The sequence below is a fragment of the Diceros bicornis genome, chromosome 4 (assembly GCF_020826845.1).
Source record: "Diceros bicornis minor isolate mBicDic1 chromosome 4, mDicBic1.mat.cur, whole genome shotgun sequence".
Lineage (NCBI taxonomy): Eukaryota > Metazoa > Chordata > Mammalia > Perissodactyla > Rhinocerotidae > Diceros > Diceros bicornis.
In genome coordinates, this window is record NC_080743.1 from 73481083 (window position 1) to 73493500 (window position 12418).

General features: G+C 41.3%; 1 protein-coding gene across 6 annotated transcripts in view; it reads left to right on the top strand.

Annotated features, from left to right (window-relative positions):
- The first annotated feature begins 8647 nt into the window (after positions 1 to 8647).
- LOC131404745 (complement receptor type 2-like) overlaps positions 8648 to 12418 on the top strand; it is a 160355-nt gene continuing 156584 nt past the window's right edge. For 4 of the 6 annotated variants that reach the window (XM_058539761.1, XM_058539754.1, XM_058539756.1 and 1 more), the window contains exon 1: positions 8648 to 8833. In XM_058539761.1, the coding sequence (XP_058395744.1) occupies positions 8776 to 8833 (58 nt within the window). In that variant the 5' untranslated portion in view covers positions 8648 to 8775. The remainder of the gene's footprint in view (positions 8834 to 12418) is intronic. The other 2 variants (XM_058539752.1, XM_058539753.1) reach the window with 1 other exon arrangement.

The window sequence follows — 12418 nt, forward strand, 5'->3', positions numbered from 1 at the left end:
ATCCTTTGTATTTCCGTGGTATCCATTGTAATTTCTCCTCTTTCATTTCTAATTTTATTTATTTGAGCCTTTTCTCTTTTTTTCTTTGTAAGTCTAGCTAAGTGTTTGTCAATTTTGTTTATCTTTGCAAAGAACCAATTCTTTGTGTCCTTAATCCTTTCTACTGATTTTTTGGTCTCAATTTCATTTATTTCAGCTCTGATTTTTATTATTTCTCTCCTTCTGCTGACTTTGGGCTTTGTTTGTTCTTCTTTTTCTAGTTCTGTTAGGTGTAATTTAAGGTTGCTTATTTGGGCTTTTTCTTGTTTGTTAAGGTGGGCTTGTATCGCTATGAGTTTCCCTCTCAGGACCGCTTTTGCTGCATCCCATATGATTTGGTATGGGATATTTTCATTTTCATTTGTTTCCAGATATTTTTTGATTTCTCCTTTAATTTCATCAATGATCCACTGGTTTTTCAGTAGCATGTTGTTTAATCTCCATATCTTTGTCACTTTTCCAGTTTCTTTCTCGTAGTTGATTTCCAGTTTCCTAGCATTATGGTCTGAAAAGATGCTTGTTATGATTTCACTCTTCTTAAATTTATTGAGGCTTGCTTTGTTTCCCAACATATGGTCTATCTTTGAGAATGTTCCATGCATGCTTGAGAATAATGTGTAGTCAGCTGTTTTTGGATGGAGTGCTCTGTATATGTCTACTAGGTCCATCTTGTCCAGTTTTTCATTTAAGTCCACTGTTTCTTTATTGACTTTTTGTCTGGATGATCTATCCATTGGTGTAAGTGGAGTATTAAGATCTCTTACTATTATTGTGTTGTTGTTAATATCTCCTCTTAGGTTTTGGTAATAGTTGCTTTATGTACTTTGGTGCTCCTATGTTGGGTGCATATATATTTATAAGTGATATGTCTTCTTGGTGGAGTGTCCCTTTTATCATTATATATTGCCCTTCTTTGTCTCTCCTAACCTGTTTTATTTTGAAGTCTGCTTTGTCTGATATGAGTATGGCAACACCTGCTTTCTTTTGTTTGCCATTAGCTTGGAGTATTGTCTTCCATCCTTTCACTCTGAGCCTGTGCTTGTCTTTAGAGCTGAGATGTGTTTCCTGGAGGCAGCATATTGTTGGGTCTTGCTTTTTAATCCATCCTGCCACTCTGTATCTTTTGATTGGAGAGTTCAATCCATTTACATTTGGGGTAATTATTGATATATGAAGGCTTAATGTTGCTGTTTTGTCACTTATTTTCTGGTTCTTTTGCATTTCCTTTGTTTCTTGTCCCATGTGTTTCGGACTGCCAATTCAGTTTGGTTGTTCTGTCTTATGACTCTTCTAGTTTTCTCTTTGTTTATCATATGTGATTTTGTTTTGATTATTTGTTTAGTGGTTACCTTGAGTTTTGTATAAAAAATCTTGTGTATGTGATAGTCCATTTTCTGATGGCCTCTTATTTCCTTATACTAAGACAAGTCAATCTCTTTCCTCTTCCTTTTCTAAGTCATTCTTGTTACAACTTATTCTATCTTGTGTTATGGGTGTGTGTTTACAGTGATGAGGTTATATTTATTTTTGGTGATTTCCTTCCTTTCATCTTTGATTTCGGTATTTAAGTGGTTGCTAACCTCTTCCAGTAAAGATCTACTATTTTTCTGATTTTGTCTACCTATTTTTCTCCTTCCTCCAAGCTTTGTATTCCCTTTCTCTTCTTTTTGTTTTTCCAGGCCTGAGGGCCTTCTTGAGTATTTCTTGTAGTGGGGGTCTCGTGGCCATGTACTCCCTTAGCATTTATTTATCTGGGAAAGTTACTATTTCTCCATCATATTTGAAGGATATTTTTGCTGGATAGGGTATTCTTGGCTGAAAGTTTTTGTCTTTCAGTATTTTGAATATATCGTTCTAGTATCTCCTAGCCTGTAAAGTTTCTGTTGAGAAATCTGCTGAGAGCCTGATGGGAGTTCCTTTGTACATTATTTTTTGTTTTTGTCTAGCTGTCATTAATATTGTTTCTCAGTCATTGACTTTAGCCAGCCTTACCGTTATATGCCATGGAGGGGGCCTTTGCCTGTTGATGTATTTAGGTGACCTATTGGCTTCACTTACTGGTATTTCCTGCTCCTTCCCCAGATTTGGGAAGTTCTCAGCTATTATTTCCTTGAATAGGCTCTCTGTTCCTCTTTCCCTCTTCTCCCTCCAGAATACCTACAATTCTTATGTTACATTTCCTAATATAGTTGGATATTTCTCAGAGACTTTCTTCATTTCTTTTTAGTCTTAGTTCTCTCTTCTCCTCCATCTGGAGCATATCTGTATTCCTATCCTCTATAATGCTAATTCTTTCCTCCATATTGTCAGCTCTGTTCTTTAAAGAGTCCAGATTCTCCTTTATCTCCTCCCTTGTGTTCTTCATCTCCATCAGAACTGATTGGTTTTTCTTTATGATTTCAATCTCTTTTGTGAAGAAACTCCTTATCTCATGGAATTGTTTGTCTGTGTTATCTTGTATTTCATTGAGTTTTTTTCATGATAGCTATTTTGAAATCTCTGTCATTTAGGTTATGGATTTCTTTGCCTTCAGGGTTGGTTTCTGGGTGCTTGTCATTTTCCTTCTGGTCTGGTGATTTCATGTATCTTTGCATTGTGGTTCCTGTATTAGCTTTGTTTTTCTCCATCCTGGAAATATCTGGTTGCAGTTTCCACCTGCCGCCACCATGTGGGGGTTAGGGGCTGTGTAATCTGAGCCCCCTGCACTCCACCCTGGGGTCCTCCCTGCGATCGGCCCGGCCACTCTGTCTGGTCTGGTCGGCTGAGCTGCAGTGTCCGGCATGTGGGGGGGGGGGCCTTCTCTTTTGCCCGCTGGGTCCCTGGAGTGGGGAGCTTCTCACTCACCCCTCATTATCCGCTCTCCTGGGGTGCTCAGATGTTGATGGCACCCCTGCAGCAGTTCTGAGTCCTCTTTGTGGGAGTTTCCCACTGGCTGAGAGAGCCCAAAGAGCTACAGTTTCCCCGCAGAGGGCCACCCCTTCCCCCTCTCTGGGAGCCACGCGGACCCAGATCACTGATCTGATGGGGAGGGAGAGGATTTCTCTTTACCTCTCCCACTTCCTCTGGGGGCCCCAGCACATCCACTCTCAGAAGTGTGGCAGTGTGGATCTTTCCGATCTTCCTTTTTGCTGTGTAGGAGTCTGTTGTTGGTCTGTGACTGTTCCTTTTGTTGTATCTTATCAGGGGAAGAGTTTATGGGAAAGCTCACTCTGCCATGATGCTGACATCACTCCTCAAGAGATACTGAATTTTAAAAAATAAATAATAGGTGAAAACTTCCCTAACCTGGGGAAACAAACAGACATCCAGATCCAGGAGTCCTAGAAAGTTCAAATAACATTAATCCAAAGAGACCCACACCAAGATACATTATAACTAAATTGTCAAAAGTTAAAGACAAGGAGAGACTCTTAAAAGCAGCAAGAGAAAAACAATGTTATGCACAAAGGAACTCTCATAAGACCATCAGCAGATTTTTCAGCAGAAACTTTACAGGCCAGAAGGGAGTGGCATGATATATTCAAGTGCTGAAACAAAACACTGCCAACCCAAAATACTGTCCTCGGCAAAGTTGTCCTAAGTTCCGTAAAGTTGCAGGATACAAAATCAATCTACAAAAACCTGTTGTATTTTTATACACTAACAACAACTCTCTAAAAGAGAAATTAAGAAAACAATCCCATTTACAATTGCATCAAAAAGAATAAAATACCTAGGAATAAATTTAACCAGGGAGGTGAAATATGTGTACACTGAAAACTATAAGACATTGATAAAAGAAATTTAAGAAGACATAAATAAATGGGAAGATATTTTGTGCTCATAGATTAGAAGAATTAATATTGCTATAATGTCCATACTACCCAAAGTGATCTAAAGATCCAATGCAATCCCTATCAAAATTCCAATGGTATTTTCACATAAACAGAAAAAACAATTCTAAAATTTGTACAGAACCACAAAAGACTCCAAATAGCCAAAGCAACCTGGAGAAAAAAGAACAAAGCTAGAGGCATCACACTTCCTGATTTCACACTGTACAAAAAAAAAGAACTCATCTTTTTTCCTTCCTATGTAGGGAAAAACCCAGTTCTTCCTCACTGTGTGTGTTTCCTCCTTGTGTTTCTCCTTTACTCTGACATAGAACACTTTACTTCTGACACTTCTGGTCACCAAATGTGTGGAGGCTTTTCCCTACACCAACTAATTCTCTGCCACACCAGCTAATGTTCTACAATTTAACTCAATTCTGACACTATGTATCAGTAGATAGTGTCCAATCCCACAGGTTAAGGGCTCAGTCCCACAAGACTGCCCCCTCACCCCTCTTCAGATGCCAGCTGCAAGCCCAAGTTGTCACCTGGGCTTCTGACCAACCAGCTATAGATCAGAGGTTCCAACAACCCCCTCTTGGGGGTCGATAATTTACTAGAGTGGTTTGCAGAACTCAGGGAAACACTTACAGGCATACTTTGGAGATATTGCAGGTTCAGGTCCAGACCACCGCAGCAAAGTCAGTATTGCAACAAAGCACATCACACAAACTTTTTGGTTTCTCAATATGTATAAAAGATATGTTTACACTATACTGTGGTTTATTGAGAGTGCAATAGCATTATGTCTAAAAAACAATGTACAGGGGCTGGCCCTGTGGCACAGTGGTTAAGTTTGGCATGCTCTGCTTCAGTGGCCCAGGCTTGCGGGTTTGGATCCCAGGCATGGACCTATACCTCTCATCAGCCACGCTGTGGTGTTGACCCACATACAAAATAGAGGAAGACTGGCACAGATGTTAGCTTGGGGCTAATCTTCCTCAAGCAAAAAAAGAGGAAGATTGGCAACAGATGTTAGCTCAGGGTGAATCTTCCCCAGCAAAAGAAAATTTAAAAGAAAAAACAACAATGTACAACCTTGATTAAAAATACTTTATTGCTAAAAAATGCTAAGCATCATTTGAGCCCTCAGCAAGTAGTAATCTTTTTGCTGGTGGAGGGTCTTATAAAAAATGCAATATCTGTGAAGCACAATAAAGTGAAGTGGGATAAAACGAAGTATGCCTATACTTACATTTCCCAGTTTGTTAAATGATATGACAAAGGATAGAGATGAATAGCCAGATGAAGACATACATAGAGTGAGGTCTGGGAGGGTCCCAAGTGCAGGAGCTTCTGTCCCTGTGGAGCGGAGGTGCATCACTCTTCCAGCGTGGATGTGTTCGCCAGCCTAGAAGCTCTTCAAACCTCACACTATTGGAGTTTTATGGCTTCCTCACATAGGCATGATCAATTATAAACTCCGTTTCTAGCCCTGCTCCCCTCTCTAGAGGATGGGGGGTGGGGCTGAAAATTCCAAGCTTCTAATCATGGCTTGGTCTTTCTGGTGACCAGCTCCTATCCAGGAGCCATCCAGGAGCCCACCCAGAGTCACTTCAATAGAACAAAAGAAGCTCCTAGGGCTTGTATCACTTAGGAATTTACAAGGTTTTTAGGAGCTCTGTGCCAGGAACTGGGGGCAGAGACCAAAATATATAATTTTCTTTTATCTAACACAAGCTGTATTACAAAGCTATAAAAATAAAAAAAATATGGTATTTGCATAAAAACAGACACATGGATCAATGGAAGAGAATAGAACACGGAGAAATATACCCACACATTTATGGTCAATTAATTTATGACAAAGGAGCCAAGAATATACCACGGGAAAGGACAGTCTCTTCAATAAATGGTGCTGGGAAAACTGGACAGCCACATGCAAAAGAATGAAACTGGAGCCCTAGCTTACACCAGACACAAAAATCAACTCAGAATGGATTAAAGACTTGAATGTCATACCTGAAACCACAAAACTCCTAGAAGAAAACATAGGGGGTAAATTTCTTGACATCAGTCTTAGCAATAATTTTGTGGATTTGGCATCAAAAGCAAAGGCAAAATAAGCAAAAATAAACAAGTGTGACTACATCAAACTAAAAATCTTCTGCATAGCAAACATGAAAAAGTGCTTAACATCCCTAATCATCAGAGAAATGCAAATCAAAACCACAGTGAGATATCACCTCACACCTGTTAGAATGGCTACCATCAAAAAGACGGAGATAACAAGTGTTAGAGAGGATGCAGATAAAAGGGAACCCTTATGCACTGTTGGTGGGAATGTAGTGGTGCAACCACTAAGGAAAACAGCATGGCAGTTCCTCAAAAAATTAAAAATAGAACTACCATATGATCCAGCAATTCCACTTATGGGTATATATCCAAAGAAAAAGAAATCACTATCTCAAAGAGAGAGATGAATGGATTTTCCTAACTGTGGTATATATACAATGGAATATTATTCAGCCATAAAAAGAATGAAATCTTGCCATTTGTGACAACATGAATGGACTTTGAAGGCATTATGCTAAGTGAAATAAGTCAGACAGAGAAATATAAATACTGTATGATCTCACTTATATGTGGAATCTAAAAAAAAACAAACTCATAGAAACATCGAACAGATTGGTGGTTACCAGAGGTGGGGGGTGGGGTGGAGTGGGGAGAGGGGAAAATGTGTGAAGGTGATCAAAAGGCACAAACTTCCAGCTATAAAATAAATAAGTCTTGGGGATGTAATGTACAGCAGGGTGACTATAGTTAATAATACTGTATTGTATATTTGAAAGTTGCTAAGAGAATAGATCTTAAAAGTTCTCATTATAAGAAAAAAATTGCAACTGTGAGGTGAGGGATGTTAACTAATATTACTGTGGTAATCATTTCACGATGTATACATATTTCCAATCATTATATTGTACGCTTAAACTAATACAATATTATGTCAATTATATATCAATAAAACTGGGGAAAAAAACAAAATGGAAAGAATAAAAATAAATATATCAGTTACCACTATAAAAAATTGTTAATGTCATCCAAAAACATCCTTACAGAAAGACTCAGAATAATGTTTGACCATATATCTGGGCACCTCATAGCCCAGTCAAGTTGACACATAAAATTAACCATCACGGTATCCAACAGGATTTTGTGGAAATAATAGTGTAACTTCCGAGGATAGATTATAAAAGACATTGTGGCTTCTGCCTTTCTCTCTTGTTCTAGGAGAAGCCAGCTGCCATATCACAAGGACGCTCAAAGAGTCCTATAGCAAGGCCCACATGGTGAGGATATGAGGCCTCCAGCCAATAGCCAAGTAAGTGAGCCATCTTAGACGTGGATCCTCCAGTCCCAGTCAAGCCTCCAGATGACCGCAGTTCTGGCTGATGTCTTGACTGCAACCTCATGAGATATCCCAAGCCAGAACCACCTAGCTAAGCTGCTCTCGAATACGTGACACACAGAAACTGTGTGAGACAATAAATGTTTTTTCTTGCTTTAAATGAATAAGTTTAGGGTAACTTGTTACTATGTAATAGATAACTAATTTAAAAGTAATTCTACAAAAATAATTGCTGTGTACTCTTCAAAAATGTCAAGGTTGTGAAAGACAAAAAAAGACTGAGGACCTTTTCCGGATTAAATGGGAAAAAATGACATGTGGGAACCTAGAATGAGCCTGGAACAGAAAAATTAAAAGGATGTGTGTGTGTGTGTGTGTGTGTGTGTGTATTTGCTATAATGAAGATTATTAAGATGATTGGAGAAATTTGAGTACAGTATGTCACTTAGATAATAATATTGTATCAATGTTTATTTCCTGTTTTTGTTCATTGCACTGTAGTTATGCAAGAAAATGTCCTTGTTTTTAGGAAATACACATCAAAGTATTTAGAGGAGAGGTGTCATGCCTATAACTTACCTCAGTTCCAAAGTAACAATTATATAATTATAATTATATAATCACATATACGTATATGTGATAGATCTAGATCTATATATACAACTATATCTCTATCTATCTCTCTATCTATATACATAGAGACAGAGAATGATAAACAAAATATAGTAAAATGTTAACGTTGAGAGAATCCGAGTGATGGGTATATGTGAATTCTTTGTACTATTCTTGCAACTTTTCTTTGTAGAAATTAATTCAAAATAAAAAGGACATAGCAGTAGAGGTGGCTGCTGTTCATAAGTTTCCTTTCTAAATAAATGGTTTTTTCAAACTAAGGGTTGGAAACATTAATAGCTTTTAAAATGAATTTAGTGGATCCAAACCAGAATAATAGAATAGGATGGGATGGGATGGGATGGGACGGGACGGGACGGGCCGGGACGGGACAGAACGGGACAGAATAGAATAGAATAGAATAGAATAGAATAGAATAGAATAGAATAGAATAGAATAGAATAGAACAGAACACTGTAGATTAGTAAGGATGAGTACTATTTTTTGAAACTTGTAAGTTTGAGAGAGAGACAGACAGACAGACAGACAGAGACAAAAGTGGACGCACTGGGTTGCGAGGTCAAGCAAGTTGGAAAGCCACTGCACTAAGGACTAGACTCGGAGCCAAGGACTCGGGTCAGAGTTCCTGTGCCCCGCCCGCCCCCTCTGGCCCGCCCCCTCTGGCCTGCCCCTCGCCGCCTCTGTCCTCCTTACCCGCGCCAGCGTCCCGCCCCCAGGCAGCCCGCAGGTGTGCGCGCAAAGCTAGCACGTGGTGCCCGACAGTATTTAAAGGCCCACCTTCTCTTGCTGCCAGCTGTCTCCTGCAACAACCCTGCCCTCCCCCAACTGCTGGAGGCTCGCGGGTCTCGGAACGCATCCCGCCGCTGGGGCTGCCGCCGTGGCATGGGCGCCGCGGGCCTGCTCTGGGTTTTCTTGGCTCTCGTCGCGCCAGGGGTCCTCGGTGAGCTGGGAGGGGGAGCGCGGAGGTAGGGACGCGTCTGGGGCAGGGACCGTCTCTGTGTCGCGGTGCAAAGCAGAGGAGTCAAAAGCGAGAAGGTGGGGGCAGTGCCGGACGCTTGCCTGCCTCTCGCTCGGTTTGGGGGAGCCCCGCGTTCTCTTGGTCCTGAATGCCCTCACTCGCTCCTCCCGGGGCTGGGACCACAAGAACCGGAGGCTGCACCGCAGAGGGGCATTGTATTATCTACCCAGTGTGGCCCGTGGTGTGCTCGCTCTGGGCTCCCTGCCCTCGGGACTCAGCAGGTGCTCATCGCTCTGGGCCAGGAGGTCGGCGATGGGTAACGCTGGCCACGTAACCGCACATGATGTGTGCAGAAACATCGGCTACACGCTCCGCTAGGCGCGGGAGTTTCTGCATACACTAAACTCGCTCTTGACTAGTAAAAGCAGCAGAACCTCCTGCTGCCTTCCCAGAATAAGAGTAACGTCTGATTTCCAGGCATGGTTCTCATATTTTTTTGAACTTTGATGTGATGTTGGTAAAGAAATCCTAAGAGATAGATACCTGGAGTTATTTAGAAAAGTTAAACGTGAACTAAAACAACAGTGGGGCTGCCCCGTGGCATAGCGGTTAAGTGCGGCCGCTCCGCTGCTGGCCACGGGTTCAGACCTCAGGCGCGCACCAACGCACAGCTTGTCAGGCTATGCTGTGGCGGCGTCCCATATAAGGTAGAGGAAGATGGGCACGGATGTTAGCCCAGGGCCGGTCTTCCTCAGCAAAAAGAGGAGGATTGGCATGGATGTTAGCTCAGGGCTAATCTTCCTCACACACACACACAAAAGAACAGTTGTTTCCGTGTTATTTATCTTCTGTAACGAGGAGGGCTCCGGAACGTCTTATTCAACGTCTGTTATAACTTTTACCCCCAGGTTGGCTTAATTTTAAAGTATTGTAATTTCTTAAGATTAGAGTCTCTTGGCGATAAGATGGGTCTAACTTTCTAATTATCTCCAGGGTACAGTGAATTCCTAGTTTATTAAGAAGTTTACTATATGCAGACCTCAATAACTGGGTGACTTTTGGCAAGTCATTTAACTCCCTGATCCTCAGTTTCTTCATCTGTAAAATGAAGCTAGTGATAAACTGCCCTAGCATCTTACTGAGCTGCCCCGAATATCAGATGAAATTAGGCAAATGAAAGTTAGATGTTAGTTGTTATTACTAAATATTAGTAATAAGACTACTGTATAGATCTGTTTTTATGGAGCCAGCATTGAAGCTTAACTACCCCAGCTTGTTAAGGGATATTGCATACATTGGTACCTACAACTTAGTTTGTCTGCTTCCAGACATTTTACTTTTCCTGATCCTTAACTGAATATTTCCCCAAACCATTATTGTCATCTCCCTCTCTCCTACATAGGTATTAATTCCCTTTGAACAAATGCCCATTCACAACTTTCTCTAACACCTCTGTATGGCACAGTTCCAGACCTGACTTCTCACCAGCCTGCCATTTCTATGTCTAAATTTCAGAAAGGATATTATCAATTGAAAATGAAATTCCTCACTAGCTCTGCCAATGCATCATCCCCTCCAAGGATGCGGGAGCATCCCCTTCCCAGTACCAGAGCAGGACCATCCTCTAGGTCACTTATCTCCAGACACAGGAAAGACCAAGTCTACCTATCTGCCAACTGTCATAGCTAATTTGCTTCTGTTGTTTGTATTTTTATACCAGTATTGTAATCCTAAGCATTATAATTACATGTGTAACAACCTCCTCTCTTACAGGCCACTCTGATACCAGTCTCTTTAACATTTCCAATGGTGAAAACCAAAATTTAAAAAAATACTTTTTTTTTCATTATTCCACTCCCTTGCTCAAAAACCTAAAAGGGCTTACTACTGCCTGTGGGGTAAAATCTAATCTCTTCAGCCTGTCAAGCTTTTGTAATTGGATCTCTTGTGAGCAGCCCCTCCCATTCCCCATTGCTTCCTATCAAGAACACACTGTTTGTCCTTTTGCCTGACGTCACCCCATGGTCCTTTGCTCATGCTTTGCCCACGCCCCCCTCCTGACTTTTGCTCTTACTATGACCTCTCCGCAAACTGTCTGTTGGCTCTTGGCCAGTTCCTGCCCTTGAGCATGGTTAAGAAACTCTTGAGGTGCCTTTTTACAATGCAGATTCCTGGGTTCCACCTCACCCTCCAGAGATTCATAGGTTTGGGATGTGGCCCAAGAAGCTGAGGTTTAACAAGCATTCTGGAAGATTCTAAACCAAGTGTCTCTGGGACACAGTGCTGTGAGCAAGTCATATGGGAAGCAAATTTCCTTCTTAGAGTGTTTTCCCACTTTCTCATTTTGTCTGTTTGCATAAACTGATTCAAATTTCCTGCACTCTTAAATTTCACTCTTGCCTTGACTGACAGCCTCACCTCATCCTATACTAAGAAAACAAAATCATCAAATAGGAATTCTCTCATTTTCTAATCATCTACCTCCATCTGAGATCAGATCCTTTCTCTCTCTTGCTTAAAAGCTGCCAACGGCTTCCCATCACATTGGAACAAAATCCATGCCCCTTATCTTTGACTACAGGCTCCGCCTGTCTCTGAATTCTCTGTACTCCCCCTCAGTCCCTTTGCTCCAGCCACACTGGCTTTCTTTCCATTCCTTGAACACAGCCATGTTTGTTTAGCCTTTAGGTGTTTCCCCTGTTGAAATGCTCTTCCTACAGATCATCTCTTGCCAGTCTCCTTCTCCACACTGAGGTCTTAGCTCCCCTGTCACTCTTCTCTGACTCCTCTCTGAAGTAGTGCGTACTCCAGTGCACTCTCTGTCACGTAACTGTGTTCTATTTTCCACAGAGCACCTATCATCATATGAAACCTTCTTGTTTATTTACTTATTTGATGTTTGTTCCCTCATTGTTTGTGCTCTCATCAACACAAGTTCCATGAGAGCAAGGCCTTCATCTATCTTATTGCCTGATGAATCTCTAGCACTAGCATGTAACTAGGAGTCAATAAGAATGTTCTTTTTCCTCCTGTAACAATGGAAAAAGTATCCTTTCTCCTGACAAAAGTCATCTTCCTATATTCACGATCACATTCCATCCTCTCTTGCCTTTGCAAGTACTTTACTCTGCAGATATCCCCTGTCTTCCATCATCCATTTGTCTTTGTTGGATCAACCCCACCAGCAGTTAAACATGCCCCAGGACATCCTTTATTTGTTGGGAGGGGGCACTTCTCATGACCCAATGGCACTCCATTTTTCTGTCCCTCTTCTCATCCTTCTCAGCAAAACTTCTCATTGACTACTTGCTCACATTTCTTTATCTCCTTAACCCACTCCAGACAGGCTTCTTTCTCCACCATTCTCCTGAAGCCACTCTCAGCAAGGCCACTACTGACCTTCATGCTGGCAAATTCAGTGGTCATTTTTCTATCCTTATCTTTCTCAATCTTTCAGCAAAAGCTGACTACTTCCTCCCTCTTGAAACAGTTTTAATTCTCATCTGCCAAAACAGGACACTCTTACCTGTATTTTCTCTCTGGTTACTGTTAGTCTCTTTTGCCCTA